The sequence below is a fragment of the Anser cygnoides genome, chromosome 11 (genome assembly GCF_040182565.1).
Source record: "Anser cygnoides isolate HZ-2024a breed goose chromosome 11, Taihu_goose_T2T_genome, whole genome shotgun sequence".
In the NCBI taxonomy this organism is placed as follows: domain Eukaryota; kingdom Metazoa; phylum Chordata; class Aves; order Anseriformes; family Anatidae; genus Anser; species Anser cygnoides.
The window spans coordinates 17,033,537-17,054,193 of record NC_089883.1 but is presented as its reverse complement, the minus strand read 5'-3'; the positions used below and the strand labels follow the sequence as shown (position 1 = coordinate 17,054,193).

At 42.6% G+C, this 20,657-nt stretch overlaps 1 protein-coding gene across 8 annotated transcripts in view; it reads left to right on the top strand.

Annotated features, from left to right (window-relative positions):
* TJP1 (tight junction protein 1) overlaps positions 1 to 20,657 on the top strand; it is a 164,165-nt gene that overhangs the window by 83,122 nt on the left and 60,386 nt on the right. The window contains exons 1-2 of one of the 8 annotated variants that reach the window (XM_048060267.2): positions 1,370 to 1,554; positions 2,413 to 2,534. The exons of 5 other annotated variants lie outside the window; for them this stretch is intronic. Coding sequence is in view for 1 of the 3 variants with exons in the window: in XM_048060264.2 (XP_047916221.1) it covers positions 1,522 to 1,554 (33 nt within the window). In the remaining 2 variants the exon portion in view is untranslated. Of the gene's footprint in view, positions 1 to 1,364; positions 1,555 to 2,048; positions 2,068 to 2,412; positions 2,535 to 20,657 lie in introns of those variants that run through there. 2 more of the 8 variants (XM_048060264.2, XM_048060268.2) reach the window with 2 other exon arrangements.

Genomic DNA, 20,657 nt, shown 5'->3' with positions numbered 1-20,657 from the left:
AATCTTCCCCCTCCTTCCTGTTGTGATCTCAGCCTTTTCCTTCCTGCCTCCTCTGACAATTACGCATGTGATGTGGTAATAAAAAATGTCACATTCCTCCTTCAGTGTGCGTAGATAGATTTAAGAAAAATCTGAGGCTTAGTTACTTCTAGCAATGACCTAATAATAATAAAAAGAAGGCAATGGAGTTTTTGTGGCGGGGTCATCAGAGGAGCTTTGGCAGAAGGCAGTGCTACACCAGAGGAGAATTCCTGTGGGGACTGGTGCATCCGGAGCGATGTGTGACCGCTGGGCTCTGGGGGAGAAGGCAGGGTGCTGGGGCACTGCAGGAGCATTCGGGTGCCAGAGGTTCGGGATGGTGCTGACAAAACTGGTGTGCACTGGGGCGCTGAGGCCATGCTGGCGTGTGCTTGGGAGAGGGCTGGCATGGCCCTGGCTCCCAGGGAGAAGGAAGGCCATGGTGGCCTTCGCTGCTCAGCGCCGCGTCCTCCTTGCTGCAGCTGAGGAGGTGGCCTTCCCCCTTGGTTTCAGGCTGCTGCCTTGGGAATTTGCTTCAGCTATTTCCTGGAATATGAATTTGTTTATTTTCAAAGGAGAACAAACATAAAACTCGTACAGAAGCCTTGGGTAGGGCGTTCCTTTGCGAAGCAGTGATTCGGATCAAGACATTGTTGCCTCTTCAGGAACTCAGATGCATCTGAAGGCTTCGTGGAGGGAGCACTACAGCGGCTGGTAGCATGTGAAAAGTAAAACTGCAAAACCTGAGGCCCTGATACTGGGCTTCAATAGCCACCCGTGTCCCGCAGTGTCTGGGGAGCGTGTGGTACTCCAGCTCTGACTGGGTGTTTCCTCATGCACTCTCCCTTCACTGCGGGATGATAACACCGATGACTCCAAGCGAGGAATTTGATGAGGGAGAGCGGCGAGCAGTGGGGCTGGGGCTGGAGGCAGGAGCCCCCTTTCCGCTGGGGTTTCGCAGCACGCCGGCAGGGGCTGGAGGCAGCAGGGCACGCTTGCCATGCCTCTCTCCTTCGTTTGCTTGTTTTGTGAAAGACACCGAAGCCCTGCGTGCCGTGCCGCGGTTCAAAACGCCTCCTGCTCCCGGGGGCGGCGGGCCTGGGGCCTGCTCCGGCTCCAGCTCCGCCGCCGCTCGGGGCGCGATGGGCCGGGCCGGGCCTGCCGGCAGCGGGGCGCTGAGGGCTCTGGGCCGCGGCCATCCTCCGCGGGGAGACCCCGGGCGCACTCAGCGGGGCCCCGGAGGCCGGGCGCTGCCCGCACCGCACTTTGGTCAAACTTGAGGCTCCGCTCTCCTTCCTCCTCCTCCTCCCTCTTTCCCCGCCCCTTCCCTCGCTACCCGCCTCTCCCCTCCTCTTCCTCCTCCTCCTCCTCCCCGGCCGTGGGATGTTTATCCGGGCAGCCGTGTGAGGCGCGGGAGGCGGCGGGGAGTTTCTCTCCCCCGCTCTGGGCACTCGCAGGCGCGCACTCGCTCGGCCGGCTCCGGGGGGGAAAGAAGGAAACAAAATGTCTGCCAGGGCCGCGGCCGCTTCCACCAAGGTAAGAAGGCTCCGCCGGGGGGCTCCCTCCCCGCTTCCGTCCCCACAGCCGCCCCTCGCACCGGGGAGCCCGAGCCCCGGCTGCCCGCGGCCGCCCGGCCCGAGGGGGGTGGGCGAGGCGGGCCGGGGCCTCCCCCGGGCGCCCCCCGCCTGCCTGCGGGGCCGGGCGGGCTCCGGGAGGGCTCCGAGAGGGGCCTGGGCCGGGCCGGGGGCGGCGGGAGCAGTCACAGGAGCGCTCGGGGCCGCCTGGGTGCCGGGCAAGGCCGTGCCCTTTTGTCTGGGGCCGCCACGAGGGGGTTAACGGGGGAGGTCCGGCGCTGCGGGATCCCTCCCGCAGCCGCCCGGCGGGCCGGGGCTGGGTGCTGCCCGGTGAGCAGAGGCGAAGGGCGGCTCTCCCCGGCGAGCCGCGGCCCAACGCCCGCTGCCGAGGTGCCGAAGGCGCAGGTGCAGGCGTGTGCCCTGCCCTGCCTCCGCCGCCCTGCGGGACGCCCGGCTTCCCCGGGACGCCCAACAGGTTGGTCGTCCTCGCCGTGGAATTAAAGGCTTGCTTTGGGACCGGCTCGGGTTTGAATTTGGAGCTAATTTCCAGCTGCGCTTCGCGAGCAGCCGCCGCGGCTTTGACGCGCTCGCAGCGGGCGTGAGCGCTGCCGGGGCTCGGCGTGCGGCGGCTGCTCCGCGGCGAAACCGCGGGGTTTCGGTGTGAGGTCACCGCCGGAGCGTGCCCGCGCCCGGCGAGCACCTGATCGCGCCGCCTCCCCGGGGCTGCCGGCGGGGACACGGCACCGCTGAGCTGCTGGCTCCCAGGTGTCGTTCGCTGCCCTCGCTTTTGTGAGCTTCCACCCCCAAATGTACTTTCCAGGCTTATTCCAGGCAATTGCGGCTTCCAAGTGCAGTTCTTCAAAGTTCAGCGCCGGTGTTGACTTGCTGAGTTGCATACCGATTTCAGAGTGCTTTCGGAGGTCTCTTACTGCATACTGACAGGCAGGTATCAGCAGGTAGAGGAGTAATTTGTTTTGCGTACTGTTTCAAACTGGTGATATCACATAGCTACAAAGACAGAGAAAACATACTTTTTTTTACCCCATTTAAATGCATTTTTATTAATAACAAACACGAAAATGAAGATGTGTTGTTTGCTATTAAAATAATACTTTTATGTTGGAATTCTACCACGTGAAGGATTGTGAGAAATTGCGTTAGCCTGAAATTTGCAGATTGTTGTCTTGTATGAAATGAGAGAGCTGGGTTCCAACCTGTAGGACAAAATATTCTCTTGAAATATAGCTGCTTTCTGAGGTTCTGGAAAAAGGCACACATGCACGCAGTGTCTTGCAATAGAAAAAAAAAAAAGCACAACTAAATGCTGAAGTAATATCTGTTTTTATTTTAATTTCATACTGGTGTGCAGACTGGTGTAAAATTGAAAGTTGCGTCTCCCCATAGCAGCTGCCTGAAACTTCTTACAGGTCTTCGTCATGTTAAATTGGCCCTGTGAGCATGTGTGTATGTATACAATAACAGCCGAAGTAATTATGCTGAAAGATATGTTAATTTAAGAATGCTGCAAAACAGTCTCCCTCTGGTTTAACTCTTCACTGGTGTATTTTCAGACTCAATAAAAATCATGTCTTTGAAGTAGCATTTTTTTCTCTCAGAAAACCATCAAGTTTATAAGTTCTCCACTTTTTTGACTTCAGCTCATACGATCGGTAATAATTTTCTGTTGAAGTTATTTCCCTTCTTTTTCGTCTTAATTTGTTAAGCAACACTTTCCAAGACTTGACTCTCATACATACAGTTCACATTAATTTCCTTGCCAAAATGTCAATAGATGGGTAGTGTACTTTCTTCTTCAGCTACTAATTCCTGGCTGCCATTTGTATGGTTTTAATAGGCGCAGATAAGGGGGCGGGGGTGGATTATAAATATTTCAGAAATACTAGAATATTGCGGGACTTCGGTGTTCAAGTTTCAGGTCTCGTTTCCTTCAGGCACCTCTTCAGACGTGGTGTCCAGTTTCTCATTTTGGTGGGTGTAGCGCATTAAAACCAAGCGTGTGAGTGTTTATCTCGTAATAGGAGTTTTACTTAACATACTTGTTAGCTTCTGAGGCTTCGTGTCTGTGTCTATCTTGGCACACTAGACCAGAAGGGAACTCAAACAATTTTTTTTGTTAGCTTAGTAATTCCTCATTTGTACATGCGGGTATCTTGGCTGGTATTACTGTGTTATGCCCTATTATTAACAGTGTTTCTGCTGCCTTCTGCTCCCTCTGTTTTGTTACTTGACTTTTTCCCAGCTATGCCCTAAAAGAATGTGTTTTTATTAAGGTTTTAAATATTTGCTGTAGCTGTTGGTAATATACAATAGAAAATGGTGAGCAAAAGGAAATCTTGCTCACAGTCTAATCTAGCGGTGGCTGTGATTGCAAAATGTAGGGGGCCTAATCTCCTCTGATGCCTTTTTGAACAATACTAATGGATGCTATGGGGACGGCTGTGTCAGGGCATTAGTAACGAGATGGAAAGCTTTCCACCTTTAAGCTGAGGGTTCAAGTACTGTCTGTGCTGTTATTTAAAAAGAAGGAAAAAGGTGTTTCTTAGTACTAAATATGGGGAAAGGGCTTCTTGAATCTTCGACCTTTTTTAAATGCTGAACCTCGGTTTGACTTCCTTTTGGTTTTTAAATAGATGCACAGAGAATATTTCCCATTCTGTCACTTCAGTCTGTTAATTCTTGGATTTTGTTTGTCCTAGATGTATCTCCAGCTAGCTATTACCTACCGCTTTGGTGAGAAGTTGGTCTTGTTAACAGTTCAAGGCTCACAGACTGCAAGGACTCTGGTTCCTCTGCTATAGGGAATCACCTATGGTTCCTGTAAATGTGGCTTAGTGTTCTACCCCAAATCATAACTGGAGATTCCAATGATTTTTTTCTTTGTGGAGAATATATGGGCAGGCTTTTAAAGTGTGATTTAATAAAGTGCTGGTGTTTATGAAATAGCTAGGTATAGGAACAGTATTTTATTTTTTCCCATTTGAGTCTATATGAACACCCGAATGTTAGATCAATACTCAGGATTTTAGTGAGATTCAGTGTAAAAATAAAGAAAGAAATTTAGAAAATGCATATGGAGAACTAACACCAAGTAGTAGAAATAAGCTGAGTTCTTTAATAATTGGGACATATCTTCTACTTTAAAAAAAATCCTGCAAATTAACTGCATTTAGTTTCAATACCATTTCTTGAAGTTGTATTTGGACCTGAGAAAATATTTTTTTTACATACTATTTTCAGAAAATAGATTATTCAGGTAATAAATTATGTTAACTGATACAGTATATACAGACCATAGGCAACTTCAGCTATCAGATGTAGCTGAGGTACTTTTTTCAGTATGATTTTCGTCCTGATGAGAGGAGAAGAGCTGTAAGCTCCATGCTCTGTACATTGTTATGAAGTTCTGGAGCTGGCTTCTAGTCCAATGTGCAGGACGCAGATTAATGTAAACAGAGATTGAAATCTGACTGTGCCTGGGAGCTGGTTTTACTTTTATAGAGAGGAAAATCAGTAAACCTTATCAGTTACCAGCTAACTAATCTTTGTTTCAAGGAAAACATCTAGCCAGTGGGTTGTTGTACTTCATAGGTACTTGAGGGCACACACCGTACTGCTACTTATATACTATGGGAATGGGTTTTGGGCCTACCTCTGCAAAAAAAAAAAAAAAAGCTCAAAACGTGGTACTTTGAATTGGTGCTAGGAGTTGTGAGTAGCCTTTAAAGCTGAGTATGTCCATGTGGATACTAAAACATAACTATCGTGGTTGAAACTTTCTGATATGAGGACTCGTTAAAATGCATGATAAGAAGTCCTTACCTAAGGTATTCAATTGAAAACAGAATTGTAAGTAACGGTGAACTATTCCAGCTTTGATCTGTGCTAAATACTTTGTTCTTATTACTTGAAAGACAATATGTAACAGTAGCAAGTATTTCAGTTAAAAGCACTCATCCAGAAGAGTTTCTTTCAAAGTGGGTGATGTTGAGACCAAGGACCCAGATGTTTGTGTATTCTGCTACAGGCCATGTCAACAAGCTTGCAGCCTGGAATAGGATCCTCTCTTCAGTTTTGTTCTCCCATCCCCTCAGTCTAAGAGGCAAGGTGACGTCTGGCGGAGGCAGGAAAGCTGGTTACAGTCTGCGTGAGGGCTGCAGAGCTGTACATGTCTCTGTGTGAAATTAGTCTCAATGTTTGGTTTGTTAACAGTGAGTCAAATTCTAAATGTTTGAGTTAATGGGTAGGATTTGAATTCAAGGCTTGTTTTTAAGTTTATACGATGCTTGAAGTTATGTAATCTGTACAGCAAACTACCCTTTGGTTAAGAAAGACATCAGTCATTTATATCCCTTGAATTTTTCCTGGTCATAGTATAAATGCAGCAAAAATTCATATCAAACTATGTCCAATGTTTTCTCAGGCAAATAATGTTACTAATGACTTCTTCAGTGAACGTACCAATTAACAAACAGCCATAGGGAAGTCTCAAAATGAGTCCCATGCTCCTGTGCAGTGTATGTATGATGAGTCCAAAATGTCTTGAAATGAAAACATTATCTTCTCTTATAATTATGCTATTTTAGGGGCAGATTTTTCAAATATGTGCTTAGCATTCAAAACTAGTAGGGGTGTTCTTGTTTCAAGGAGCTGTGTTGTACTCAAGGAAGGGCCTGAGAAAGCAGAGAACATTCATTTGAATGCTGGAAGGTCTGGTGTGGTCCTGCAGATCCTGCAGAGCAACAAGCACTGCCAGGGTCACAATGGTGCTGACTTGTCCTGGAACACAGAAGTCTGCTTCTGTTGTCCATGGATTTTCCTGCTGTGGTATATCTGTAGAGAAATCCTAAGCCACAGGCTGTGTGGTCTGGTGGAGCTATGTAGATGGGCTAATGCAGGGTTGGGGAACTGCCCCAGTGTGTGCAGGACTGGGTGCTTTCCTCACACCTGCTCTCCCTAACTCAGTAGTATCCTCAGTAAGTCTTCAGAGTTGTTTCTAGCCCTTGCACATGGAGATTTATTTAGGTTACGTGTATTTAGGAATATTAAACACATTATGGGTGCTAAACATTTAAATCTTGATTTTACGTTTTAAAAAAAAAAAGTGTTGATATTCTCAAGGGTATTTAGTAATCTCTAACAGGATTCTTGTTTCCTAATCCATTGTAAACAGATGTTCTACCCTTTTGTGGTGGAGGAGGGTAGCCTAAATTGAATAACATGATAGCGGTAGGGAGCACTGATAGATAGAGAAGCTCATGCTCTTGTAATCGAGCAAGCCATTGAGTTACCCGTTTTGGCCTGGATAATTCACCATAATGTTCTGTTATGGTTAGTTTTACGTAGTAGGGGAAGCAATACCAGAATTTGGTCTTGTCCCTCCCACCCTCACATACACAAAGTACTGACTTGCTAAAAATAGAAATCACGCAGAAGTAGGCAGCTTCTTTGATTTGTAGTTCTGAGCCTTTTTCCAGTAAGTACTGCAGTGAAGAACAATCTTCTGTCTTCCTCCCCACTGCCTTTTACATTAAGGGCTTCCTTAGAAAATATTTTTTCCACCCCTCCTAAACCAGTCAGTAATTAGTTTTCAGCGCGCGATCCCATGGGATTGCACAGCCTGTTTCTTGCCTGGTTTGAATGGGGTCCAGTAACAGTGTCTTCCCCTCTGCCCCACTGGGTCGGCAGTCACTTAACAAATAGCTCTATTTCTTTACTCGCACTGAGTAGAAATTGTTCTGTGCCGCTGTGGAGAGGATATGATTGTCCAAATTGCATTTAAAAACACGTCAGGATTTAGATTAATTTTCCATGTGAATATTTCATAATGGGATCATCATACTTGCACTGGGAGATAGTGGCGCACAGTGGGAACTAATATGAAATTACTATATTTTAAATTAATATTTGATTTGTTCTTTCAGCAGGCTTTCCTTATAGACTATCTATAGAACAGGACACGCAATAGATGAGCTCCCTGTGGCAAAATTCAAGTAAATTGCCAGTCTTTATCGGATACGTATTTGTGCTGAAATTGAAGTTAACTACAAGTAGCAACCTTAAGAAACTATTAGTATGACAGCATCAATGCAGATTAGATAACGTACGCTCTTCAGATGTACAGAAGAATCTTCAGTTTAATGTATGAGTTGGTTATGCACCGGTAGGATAATTGGTGTACAAGCTCACATATGTAATGTTAAGCAATGTTTCTTTCTGTACTTCAGTATTGTAAGCTTTCCCCATCACACATCTGAATCTGATACATTTTCTCCTGAACAGCTCTTCAGTCTGAGAGTACGTGTTATAGTCTTCAGAACATGTAGGCTGGGTTTTAGCTTGGATTTGTCCTCACCATCATGTGTGTCCAGCTTTCTTTTGAGTAGTCTTCCAGCTGGGGCATTGCTAACGCTTCTCTGCTCCATTTGTAGATGTTGGTTTTTGTTGGTTAATTTGAATGGCTACAAAAGCTCTTTTCCAACTCTCATGTTTGTTCATATCAAAATCAGAAAGAAAAGGGGTCAGGGGAGCACTGTAGCTTAGCAGTGCTGTTCCTTGCACCTGTGTAGATACATGCGCTTCAGAACATTATAATAAGGTACATCTGCTATGCAGAGAGGAGAACAGGAGACCAGCAGCAGTATTTACAGAATTTTGCCTGTATCTCACTTAGAACATAAACCCCTTCCATAAAGGCACGGGCTTCTTTCCTCTGCCTAATGTTGTATCCAGCTACATATATATATATATGTATATATACACATACATATCCTTGTAAATTCTCAACAGCCCTGTGTTAGCTATTTAGATTCTAGGGCAGTGACTTCTTGTAAGTCTAGATGGGACGCAGAAGAAGTGAAGTGTGGAGGGAGAGAGATACTGTTGTTTAGACTTGTAGAGACACTTTGGAGGGTATGGTCGAGCTTTTGGACGTAGCTCTTTAGGGATAGCTTGTATGGCTGAAAGACCATGCCATGCCATTTCCTGTGAGCCTTGTTCCTTATCTTTCCTATACCACAACCACTGGAATACTGTTGCTGCAGCATTAATGACTTGGGTATACTTGTTATGAAGCTGGATACAATGAAAACTATGAAGAAGAATTAACTTGTAGATGAAGAAACAATGTTCAATTTTATGTATAGTTATTAAAGGGAAGTAATAACATTAAATTATAACTAGAGGCAGTAACATAATGAAACAGATTGTGAAATCTGAACAGTGATGTCAGTTTTTCATGACTTACGTTATGAACAGTGGTAACACAACTGTGCAAAAAGGTTGACCTGCCATTCATATGTTACAGTAAAATGATTTAAAAGATGATTTTAAGTCTTAAAGGATGGAAGACTTAAACAGGTTTTTATTCTTATTGAAAACATAATTATTGGCTTCAATCACACTAAGTTGTCTCTAATAGAATGTAGCAACTTAAATTACTGTAACTGCAGAACTCCAGGATAACTTCAGATCTCTAGGAGAAGTAACTTTAAAGGTGTTACTTGACAATGTGTTATCAAACAATTAGTCAGTTGTAGCTAATATGGGATCAGGATAGTACCTGGAGCTAAGTATGCCAAGTGTTTTTTATCTGAACAAATCCCAACGCTTGTCATAAATCTGTAATTCTTGTTCATTTTAGATGGCTGGCTTCCCCACAATTAAGTCTCAGAGAAGGCCAGAGCATGTTAACCCTGTCAGTGTAGGGTGCTTGCTTAAAAACTGGACCTTGCTCGAACCTGCCTTTTTCCTATATGTTATTTAGAACAACTTTCTTTTGCATATGAACATCCCTGCATAAAGTGGCTTTCCAGAATAGCGTTAGGTGGAAAAGTCTGTAAATCTGGACTCCTTGAAATAGTATTTCTAGTGGATATTAAGACCTTAAAGCGAAGCTTGAAGGCATGGCTTTTTGACAAAAGAACTTTTGTTTCCTTCAAAATTGAAATTAAGTTGTGGAAAGTGATTGGCCATCACACACAGGATAAACCCCTCTGTTAATAATGCAGCTATGCAGGAATAGAAATTCCTGGACGGTAATCTCGTATGAGAGAACTAAATTGACATTTTTTTTTTAATGTATGCCCCCTGTGGATAATGTGGACTGCATTAATGCTCCCAAAATGGAGAGTATTTAGCTAAAGAAAATGAGAGAGGTCTGCAGTTTATAAACAGCTCAGTAATGGCTTGAACCAAGAACTTGTTTCATCTGAGGTGGGCATCGTGCTGTAGATGCACTCTGTAGAGCATCAGCGTATTTTTCCCGTGGTTGTGCATGTAGTTTATTGTAATCACATTGTTGGTAGTTAGAGGGTAAATGACCCTGCAGCTGCCAAGGAAACAGCTGAGTTTTAAATCAGTAAACATTGTTTGAATACCCTGTCAGTGTGCAACTCTGAAAAATTTAGTCTGTCATACTCATCTTACAGCTATTGACCCTCAGATTTTACATTTCTTACATGCAGTATTACTGGTAAGACTGGAAAAATAAGTATCATTTATCTGTAAGGTTGTAAGTAGTCTATGAAATGTCACACTGGGGGCAGTTAGGAAGCTTTCCGACCTTACGCCATGAGCTTTATCAGAATTTTTTGTTTACACTGTGGTCAGCAGCAGATCTGCAAATCTTCTCTAAAGACAGCGTAAACCAGCACGGTGTTACCTTCTGAACTTCTTGGCAAAGGAACCGTACATATCATTTCAAAGCCCCCCTCCCCAGGTCCTTCTGATAAAATCTCTTGGCAGAATATTGCCTTTGCCACTTGCTCTTTCTTAGACATCTGAAACAGAAAGTGTTTGCATCAGTGTATGCTGCTTCGTGGCACAGCCAAGAACGGCTGTGTCAGATGAATTTGGTCTTCACAAGTGAGGAGTATTCAGAAAACAATAAATAGCAAGCATGTCCCTAGCTGCTGTAATATTGTATTGTCCTCTAAGAATTCAGAGGGGAAAGGTGGAACAGCCAGATCTCTGCAGTGCTTAATGTTGCTAGAATTCCAGTATCTTCCAAATGAAAGGTTGGCATCTCGTTTCTCAAAGGGACTTTAACCAGAGAGAAGTGAGTAATGTGCCAGAGATGTCTTTGGTTATATCTTCATTGCATTTGCTTACTTTTTTTGGGGGGGGTTGTGCAAATTTATGTTGGTAAGCCAAGTGAAAGAACTATGATAAGAGGGAAGGAACTGTAGAAAGAATACAGTCAGGGAAAGAAATAAGTTAGGGAGGAAAGAGCCAAAGGCATGCAGACAGGAAGCTTTTCATCCTTAGTCACTCCTCTTTCTTGCCTCTACCCTCCCCAGCAAAGAAATGAAAACCTTAGCACAAATGCTAAGGTGTCTGCACTTCCCAAGTAATTACTGTGAAACCTTATGTTGTATGACTAAGCCTTACTCACAGAATTGTCTCATCAAGGCTGACTGAATAGCTGCATTTAAAGCTTGTTATTAAAAAAAAAAATCAAGATGATAGTATCAGACACAGGCTCTGAAAGAACCATAGTAAAATCTTAAATGTGTTGCTGAAACTGCAGCAGTATTATTTCATGTATCTGTCATGCTAGCTCATATGCTTATTATTGCTTTCTGTAAGAGAGCTGAACGCAACTGATGGGGAGAAGAAAATAAAATAGTACAAACTCCTTTAAATGTTAAAAGCAAATGAAGGATAGTTTGAAGGACATTGGGATTCTACACAGAATTCTAGGTAAGACTTTCCAGAACAAGTAGGAAGTATTTCAGAACCTGCTCTAGGCACTTTTAAGTATGTGAAGTTAGGATGAGAAATAATCCCTGCCTATAGTGGTTTGTGTGAACTTGACCGTAGCACACAACAGTGAATAAAACACTCCTGAAATGCGTCTAGTGCTTATCCTTTCTTGTACTGCATTTGGAATTAGCAGAAATAATCAGACACACCGATCTGGATGTTCCTCTTCAGTTATAATATTCATCTGAACGTATTCCCAAGTAACTAGGAAAGGGCAATACCGTGAGTATAGTGATAATTTGGTAAGCTACTTGCTCTTCAATGTGTATCTGTATCTTTCTGTAAGCCTTGTGTAGGTAGCCAGCAAAGCAAGCCTAACCTCCAAGTCTTTCATCGTGGTGGTTTAACTGTTAGTTTAGATAGGACCTGAATTGCACACAGGGTAAAACAAAGAGCTCACCTTTCTGGGAACACTGCTGTTTTCAGGGACAGGAGGCACTAACCTAATGCCCACAGTTGTGCCAAGACTGACAGTTTGGATTAGTTCAAAAGTTGGTAACAACTTCTGTGGAACAGAAAACGATTCTGGTCAAAGGCATGCTCTGGCTTAGGGAAAGTCCTGTTGTGTTTTTCTGCCCCCTGGCTGGGACAGGCAGGAAGGGGGCGGTGGTTCAGAAGTACTTGCTTTCTCACGGTGCCTTGCTCCTCCACAGGAGAGGGAATGCCACCGCAGCAGGCTAAAGGTGCAGCCAGACCCTCTGTGAATAATGGCAGTATTTGTAATGAAATGCTGCGAATATGATTTTTCTTTGATGAAGCTGACAAACGTGGGCAAATGTCTTTTTCCTGCCCTCCTTTTACTAGGGAGGAGCTGAGGGGGGGACATTGTATGCTGAGAAGAGCTGCAAATAGGATTGAAAATTAATGTAGGCCTGTTAATTCCCTTTTCCTTCTACCTCTTCTTGACAGGTTAATTCTTCACACACGTGCACGCGTGTCCCAGTTTCTCTCCTGGTATGCTGTTCCCAGGACCCTGTTCCATTCTGCATCCTGGGTGTTTTTTATTTAAATTTGCCATCTGAAATACAAGATGATGAAATACGTGCCTTGTTCCAAACAAAGTCTTGTAATTCTCGTCTGATGGCTGTCTGTCAGAGGGGATTGCGAGGTGAAAATTGACATAGACGCAAGTGTGCGCTTGGATCTTTAAAGACATCTCTTTGCCTTTGAGGGTATGTAAGTCTGAATGATTCATCTGAAATAAACCAATGCTAACTTGAAGGTTTTCTTAGTTGCTGCATTGTCTACAGCGTGTAAATGCCCCTTTATCTCGAAGATGTGTAAACAATAGTAAGAAGGCAGCCGCTGGCAGTTGCTGAGGTCATTGTCCCTCTCATTGACCAGTGTCCTGCCTCTTCTGTTTATTTTCTTCCACTGCCAGGGGGATACCTTCTAAGTAGTTGGATTGTGGCTAATGTTAGGACTACATTTTTGACTGTACACTTAGTTCTGTTGACAACACCGTGGGGTTGCTTTAAATGCAAACAGAAAGGAGATGGCTCTTAAACCTGAATGGGAGGCTTCTGCGGCATGGGTTTTTCTAGGCTCAGTTAAGTGCTTTAACCATCTCCTTTGCAGATCAAACATACTTTAAATAGCTGTTAACAATAAAAATACTTGAAATGAGAGGAAGCAGTCAGAAATGCTGTTGTTTTTTTCCCCTTCTCTACAACTGAATTAACTGGGAGCTTTTATGGTAGTCTTTACATCTGTCATTGTTATTCCCTCCCTTACCCGTTGTGCATAAAAAGCACAGTGTCTCGTAGTGCAAAGTTGTAGAAGTAGATTTCCTGGGGTGAAGTAAGCGGGCAGTGCTCTTCTGTGTAGCAGAAGGGCTGCATGGGACAGGGGGAAGTAAACCAGGTGGTGAGCTGTGATGGCAGATAGCTGTTGTGTGAGCCTTGGATTGGGTGGGTGTGCTTCATGCCATGCGGCATGGCAGGAGAGAGATGCCTGGAGCAAACGTTATGTTGAAAGAGTTTCAGTCTTACTGCAGTCCTGATCAGGCTGTCGTCTAGTTCAGTTTTGATCTTGTGAGGTAGCTAGGCTGAGGGAATCTTTTTTTTTTTTTTTTCTCCTCTGTTCTGGGAAGATCTTTGAGTAAAGCTGGTGATCAGCTTGCTTTACCATGAGTCAGGGTCTTCATAGCTGGCAGTAAGCATTTATCTTTTTTCTTACAGAAAAATACTGCTTTTCAAATGGAACTAGGAATTTAGAATGAAATCAGGTTTTGCTTTCTCTGCCTTTTAACTTCTGTGACAGGACCTTTTAATTTATTCATTAGATTTAGCTTGTTTTCTGTATTGAAAATTTGATTTTCTGTTTTAAAAAAAAAAGTATGGAACACTTGTGTAAAAAAAAAATCTCGAACATAGTTGTACTTGAAAATAGTGCGGGCTGTTAGAAAGTTTGTAAATAGCTTCAGTTTCTCTGTGGTGGAAAAGGAGATGTTTCCATGTTTTAAAGTTCCATTATTTCTAACTTGTACGTTACTCCGTATTTCCTGCCTATACTTAAAATCTAAGCATTAGTGTGCAGCTGACCAAAACATAATACCGAAAATCTGTCTTTGCTGTCCTAGCCCTTGAAGCAATGTAATTATGTTGCTTTCAAGCGATAAGCCAAGGCAATTTAGAGAGGGCTGGAATGCCTGCACACCCTGACCTTTCAGGGCACTCGCAGCGCTCCTATTATGCAGAGGCTGCCGTGGCACTGCTCTGATGTGCTGGCCTGTCACATGCTGACTAACTTGCAGAAAGCTTTGATGCAGCTGTTTTAAAAATGCTTTTGCTGACTGATAGGCACTTAGGCTGCTGCCTGTGAACAAAGCTGGCTCTCATTCCATGCTTTTAGCCCCCCTTGCCTATAACAACACTTCTCTCCTGCTGACTCCACACACCGTTCTTATCTCGGCCCAATTGTTGACTTGTCTCCATTTAAATTGTTTTCTTGTTAATTTTCACTTCAAAAATAGTCGTGTGTGAAGCAGAGTTGGTATGTATGGTTTATTTAGTGCTGCTGCAAACAAGCAGCCTTAAAGTTGGTGTGGTGGCTTGAAAGAGCGGGTGGATTAGGGGAAGGGGGAGAGAGTGTCTGACTGGGCAAAAGGGGGAGGGAAAGGCTTAAAAAAACAATGGTCCTTTATTTGTGATAGCTAATGCAGAGGAAAGTAGCTTTCAGAAATGTAGCATGTGTCATGTCAAAGTCTGAGATCTGGTGTCTTGTCTGGAGTGGCACGAAGAAGGGAAGAAGCTGAGAAGCGAAGGCTGTCTGCTGTGCACGATGCTTAAGGACCATTGTATACAGTAACTGTAATGCCAGCAGCTTCTGTAGTATTAGAAGCAGGACTTGAACAGGAATGGGAAATTAAACTGACTTTTTAGTTTAATCTCTTTATTTAATTATATTAATAGTTGTTAGATCAGGTAGTGTCTGACTTGCACTTCCAGGAAGTGGAAAAATGATTGCAGAATGCTGAACTGTTCAATTCCAGTAGCCTGGCTACAACGTTACAAGGATAAACTGGTTTTTGAAGACAGACTCTGTGTTCTAACTGAAAATAAGAGTGCCGGATGTTTGCATGAATTGCAAGTCTAATCTAAGCAAGCCTGTACAATAAGAAGCATAGTAGCTTGTTACCAATGACAAAGTTTACCAATCCACAGTTTAACCTTTGACTCCACAGTACGTATTGATATTGAACCTTTTCCACTGAGAAATGGAAAGCCTAGTAAGACTTCATTGATTCTGTATATGTGTATTGTGTGAAGTTTCAAGTGATTTTAAGACTTGAACTTCTGTGCAGCATGGCATCACTCTCAGTCTGGAGAGGTGGTGGCGGCTGCAGGCATTCCTGTGTGTATTCCCTCGTGTTTACTGCCCTCCCAGTAACTTCGAGGTATGCACAAATGGTGCCTAGCATCCCTTGAAGCAGTAGTGTAGATCCAGGAATAAGCAGCTGGTGTGTTTAAATCTGCTTTTGCTATTTAGCTCAGTAGCATACGGCGACAGCACACTTAAATTTAGTGTTTTAACAGAATGTAATGCATTTTACCTGATATAGCACATCTCTTAAGAGAACAGAACAGGGAATGAACTTAGAGCAGGAAATGAACACTGTAATTCTGTAGTGAGTATTTTCTAGTTTTCTGGGGAAAAGACTGTTTGTAATCTTTGGTAGGGCAAGAAAGCTTGTTCTTTGTATATATCAAATTGCTTCTTTGTTACTGGCATCTCCTATAAAGGAAATATGGGAAACATTGACTTTGCTCAATGTTTGTTAACATGGATCATCTTAAATGGCATAGTGAGGCAAAAAAGATGCATTAGTACATCTGTTGATAGCATTACAATATCTTTTAGAGGATTAAATTTCAAAAGGAATGACTCCGAAGGTGAAATGATAAAAATTTAGGGAAAAGATGCAGCTAAATCAATGTACTTGTGGTACAATTTAAAGTGTTGTCACTGCATGTATTTTTTTTTCCTGTAAATTAACACAACTTCCATGACTATGAAGGTATGAATATTAAATCAACTGTGCTTTGAAAGTGCTTTTTTTTCTATTCAATTCTGATTTTATCCTAATGGAGGAAAGACTGCAGTACAACTATTTTTCTGGAAGTATTGCTTCCTTTCTCATGCCTTCATTCTGAACAATGCTGTCACTGCTGTTTATCCTTACCTGTTTAGACTTCAGGATTTTTTCTAAAGACTTATTCTGGTTTAAATAGTTTCTCTGGAGTCGAGTGTTTAGAAATGGTTTGGAGTAAACATGTGTCTAAATTGTCTCAAAAATGAATAGGTAGGAAGGGTTTTGGTTATATCAACTGTCAGCAGTATGAGAGATTCCTGCAGCAGGGTCAGGTCTATTCTGACAGTGGCCCTTGCAGTATGCAAGGGCTCTCTATAGGAATACTCACACTGTCTGTCTAAAGGCACTGAACGTTTCTACATTGAAATGAAATATACTTTCATTTGTGAGAGGAGTATTAGGGAAATCTATATTTCCGCTTCTGTTGTAGTCAAGTTGGCAGAATGTAATTCTGTAGTTCTTAGGACAAATGGAAGGAGATTATATTACTACTGAACTGCAGCCTGGGAAGGGAGGCGAGGTTCTATTACAGATGGGCTTAGGAAGATCCTAAGTAGCCTTTGTGGTGGTGTTAAATTTGTTAATAGTTAGGTAACTGCTGGCCAAAGCATTTAAAATGCAGGCTGTCTTTACTCACTCTGTTTAATTACAAAAGGGTACTAGAAGAGAGAAGCAACTGCTGTACTGGAAGAATAGAGAACAGCAATATTTATTGCCTTGTACGGATCCCCATTTGCTCTGGACTGCTTTTCTTGTGTTTTTCTTTCCTTTTCGCAAAGTAATCCAACATGTTGTGGGCAGGATGTAATTCTGGGAATTCACTTTTCTGGTTGTTTTACTTATTTAATTTTCCGATGCTTCGATGCATAGTGTTACCTATTTCCATTAGTGGTAGTGAGGTCTTGTAAATGGTTGTCTGACCTGGTAACTCTAATTGGTGGGCCTCTGCCCCGAACAGTTTACATGCTAAATGTCTGCGAAATAGTGTAATTAGATTAAATGTAATTATTTTCTTAGCTTGCATTTTAACCTAGGTGTTTCTCTTATTTCAGTATCACATCAGAGCATGCTTTCACCTTTTTTGCACAGTAAATATTTCATTTTACAATACTTGGAATAACTTAGTGGTTTTTATCTTGAGGAGTGGTTTTTTTTCTCTTTTGAGGGGAGAGATTTTTGCTTCCTGCTGAAATAAGCTGTTGGCAGAGATGATGGAGTAGCTTGCTGCAGCTAAAAGGGAGATGTGAGAAGTTGGTCTTCCTCACCCCCATCTTTGGCTGACCTCTAAAAACTCTACTTCATGTCATTGCTTCAAGTTTAAAAAGGTTTTTTTGTGCTCTTCGTTGCTGTTTATTTCCCTTGTCAGTTTACTAAGATGAACCAGCTGACTGAGGGGTTAGACAGCAGAATGAGTGCTAAAAAGGGTATAAAATAGCATATGTACAAGTGTTGCCTCTTTCAGAGTGCTGACTGGTGAGACAATAGAGCTGTTATGCCAAATCATATCTGAGTGAAAGCCTTACTGAGGCTTCAGCCTACATGCCACAGCTTTTGACTTCTAATTCCACTTCATAGCTTCGGCTCTTGGCCAGCTTTCCTGATGAAAGGAGTGGTCTCACCCTGGCCTCGCACATCAGTGAGGTAGTTTGAGACCATCCACTTCTCAGGGGGATTTTTTTGTAGGAAATTGTAATCAGCTGAAGTATGTGTGGCATAAACTCTGAAATGGAAACTTAAGTCTTTCTGTGTATCTTAAGTTTAACCTAATCTATTTCAGAATGACAGCATGTTACCTATGTTGGTGTAGGTGAATTACCCAGTGACAGGAGGCAACAGGCATTTTTCCTTGTTTTCAACACCAAGAATTTCTTCACAGGAGGGAGATAGTTGCTCACAGCTTGTTTGTGGACTATTCTCAGTAGTAAGGTTTGTTCAGAAGGCAGGTAATAAATAATACTTACCTTGTGTTGAGTTGTCCCACTTTGTTTTTAACACCTGCAGTTCTGCCTGATGCAATGTGTTAGCTGGAGGACTGGCACTCCATCAGCGTTGTACTTCGGTAATATTGTTCTGGGTCTTGATTGCATGAAGGAATGCAGGGTGGGGCCTCAGTGCAACTTCTGTTTTCTAAATTCTTTAAATAGGTAAGGAATATGGGGTAATAGGTATTTTTTAAGGTCACTTCTATTTGAATAAGAAAAGTCTTCTTACAGTAGTCTCTGTAAGTGAGGTGGTTCTACAATGATTGATTTATGTGTACCTACTTGGTACTGGAAACATTTTTTCTTCCCCATATTTAAGTCACGCAGTCTGCCTCGTGCACTGAACTTTGATGCTTGTCTGGTAATGTGGTGATCCTGTTCATCTCAGTAACTAATCAGAAGGCTATTCACTCATTTTTGGGGTTTTGGGGAGCTGAATTGTTTCCTGGAAAGTTCTGAGACACGCAGGACATCTTGTGATGCTGCTGAACTGTTAGGGCAGCTAACTGCCATTCTGTACAATCCCAAGGGTGGTTACTCATGTCTGAAGACCGTTTAACAAGGGGTGCTTTATGTCAGTCAATTCCTTTTCTTAGTGGTTTGGTTTTGTTTTTCTAACCTGAGTGCAGCTCTGAAGTCTTGAGCAAGGGCTATAGAGGTGTTGATCTGCTGACTAGTAAGGAGTTGCTAGACTGAAACAAGTATTTCTCAAAGCAGCTGTTTCTTTCCTGAGCTGTTTCTTTACTGATTTCCAAACCCATCTTCAGATTTCCGTTAAGACTCCCATCACAGTTTGCAGAGGACAAAAAAGTTATAGAGTAGAGCTTCATAAAATTTCCCTTCTGGTTTCTGTGTTCTAATTTACCTTGCGTTACGGGAGACACATAAACAGGGCGTTTACCTTGTTTAATAAAGTTATTGCAAACTCCTACTGAAATTTGTCTGCAAGTGTGCAGCTAATGTTGTACAGCAAGGATTGCTTTATCAGTGTTTAAAAACTCTGGAATAAAAGCCTCAGTGTTATAAATAGGATGTGCATTTTTCCCTAGCCAATTGTGTAAAAACTAAATAAGAAATCAAGCTTGGATGTGGGACAGAAAAGAACTACTCTAGTGAAAAGGAACTAGACAACTACATAATTACTTGAATGTTTGGATTTTAAGGTTTTCTTTAAGTTGTCTTTGGAAGTTGAAGGTAACAGCTTCAGCTTCTCCTGTACCCAAATTGGACTACTGTTTGCTTTCCAAATTTGGAAATCACCATGATAGAGAAGTTTTTTCTCCCCCTCAGGTTTAACCTTTCTTAAGTTCGTTTATCTTAGTAAGAGCCAGCTGTAGTAGTGCTGCCTGTGCACATGACCAGTCTCTGCTGTAGAACCGCTCTTCATGGATACAAGCCTTGGGACTTTCTGCAAAGTCATCAACTCCTCAAATTGTTTCAAAAGCCCTTAGTATTTTTCTGAAAACCATGGCCCTCTGATAGCGTTTTCCATTGGACTGACTCATCAGACAGACTTGTCTGGTGCACTGAAGCTAAACTTCTGAGGTTTCTTACTCATTTAGTAAAGATGTTCCTTTTTTTTTTAAATATAGCTGATTTTGCAGGTTTGTAGGTGAATCAGTTGTTTCCTTCTGAGTCTGTTTCTTGCGGTCATGTAACTTGATAGCATTTGGGGCAACAGTTGAGTGAACTGTGGCTGCAGCCTAGGATAAACAGGTAATTGGCCAAAATTACGCAGACATTTCAGTTGTTAAGCAAGAGCTTATCCAGTTTCTTCTCCAGATGGTTGGATAAACAGCTAGAATGTCACTCATGCTTTTTCACTTCAAAAAATGTGCTGAGTAAACTAAATAGACATCTGCCCATTAAGCACAGATGGGAAATACTTACCAAGAGGTAGGTTTGATGGGTAGCGTGTCTGAGTAGTTATGTATAGACGTTTGTTTTCAAAGAATTAATATGTATTGTATTACTGAGTTGTATTTGGGTTGATAGCTTCACAGGGTGAGAATGAAACGATCTCTTCAAACCTGTACAGATAAAGCTTCTTCTGTAAACTGTACCAGTAGGTGTCATAGGTAGTACTGACACTATTATCGTCTAAAAATGGTACTGAGAGACTATCAGTAGTTTAAAAGTAATGACAAGTCTCCTAAAAATGTGTTCACATGCTATATGACCTGCCAACAGAAAGCTTTCAGTGTTACGTACAGTGCCGATATGTCTATATTTTCCTTGTCAGAAATTCTTGGTGGGTGTCAAACTGCTGCCTATATTTACTGGGATTTATTTGCATTTCTTTAATCTTCAGTAATTTTGGTGGCTTTCTGTGTGTTGGTAGGGAGTGCAAACTCTTCTTCCACTTCTCACTTTGAAAATGTGTCTACAAAGGCAACCAAAGCTTATTTAATGATGAGCAATACTTTTGGTAATATTGGATGGTTTTTTTTTCTTGAACCGGTAGTGGCTTATGCTAAATGGGTTATGGGTATGTTAACATGTTCTTTTAACCTGTGCTGAAATAAACTATTTTGGATAGGGGGGAAAAAACCCACAACCCCCTAAATGTGTTATGAAACACATGCAAAGCAAGGCCGCTAAAAAGCAAAAATGCTTTGTGAACCAGCCAGCTGTACTGTTCCACCAGCCTCAACTTGGTTGGTTTGGGCTGACATCCGAGTGCAAACGTCAGGTACTACAATTGTG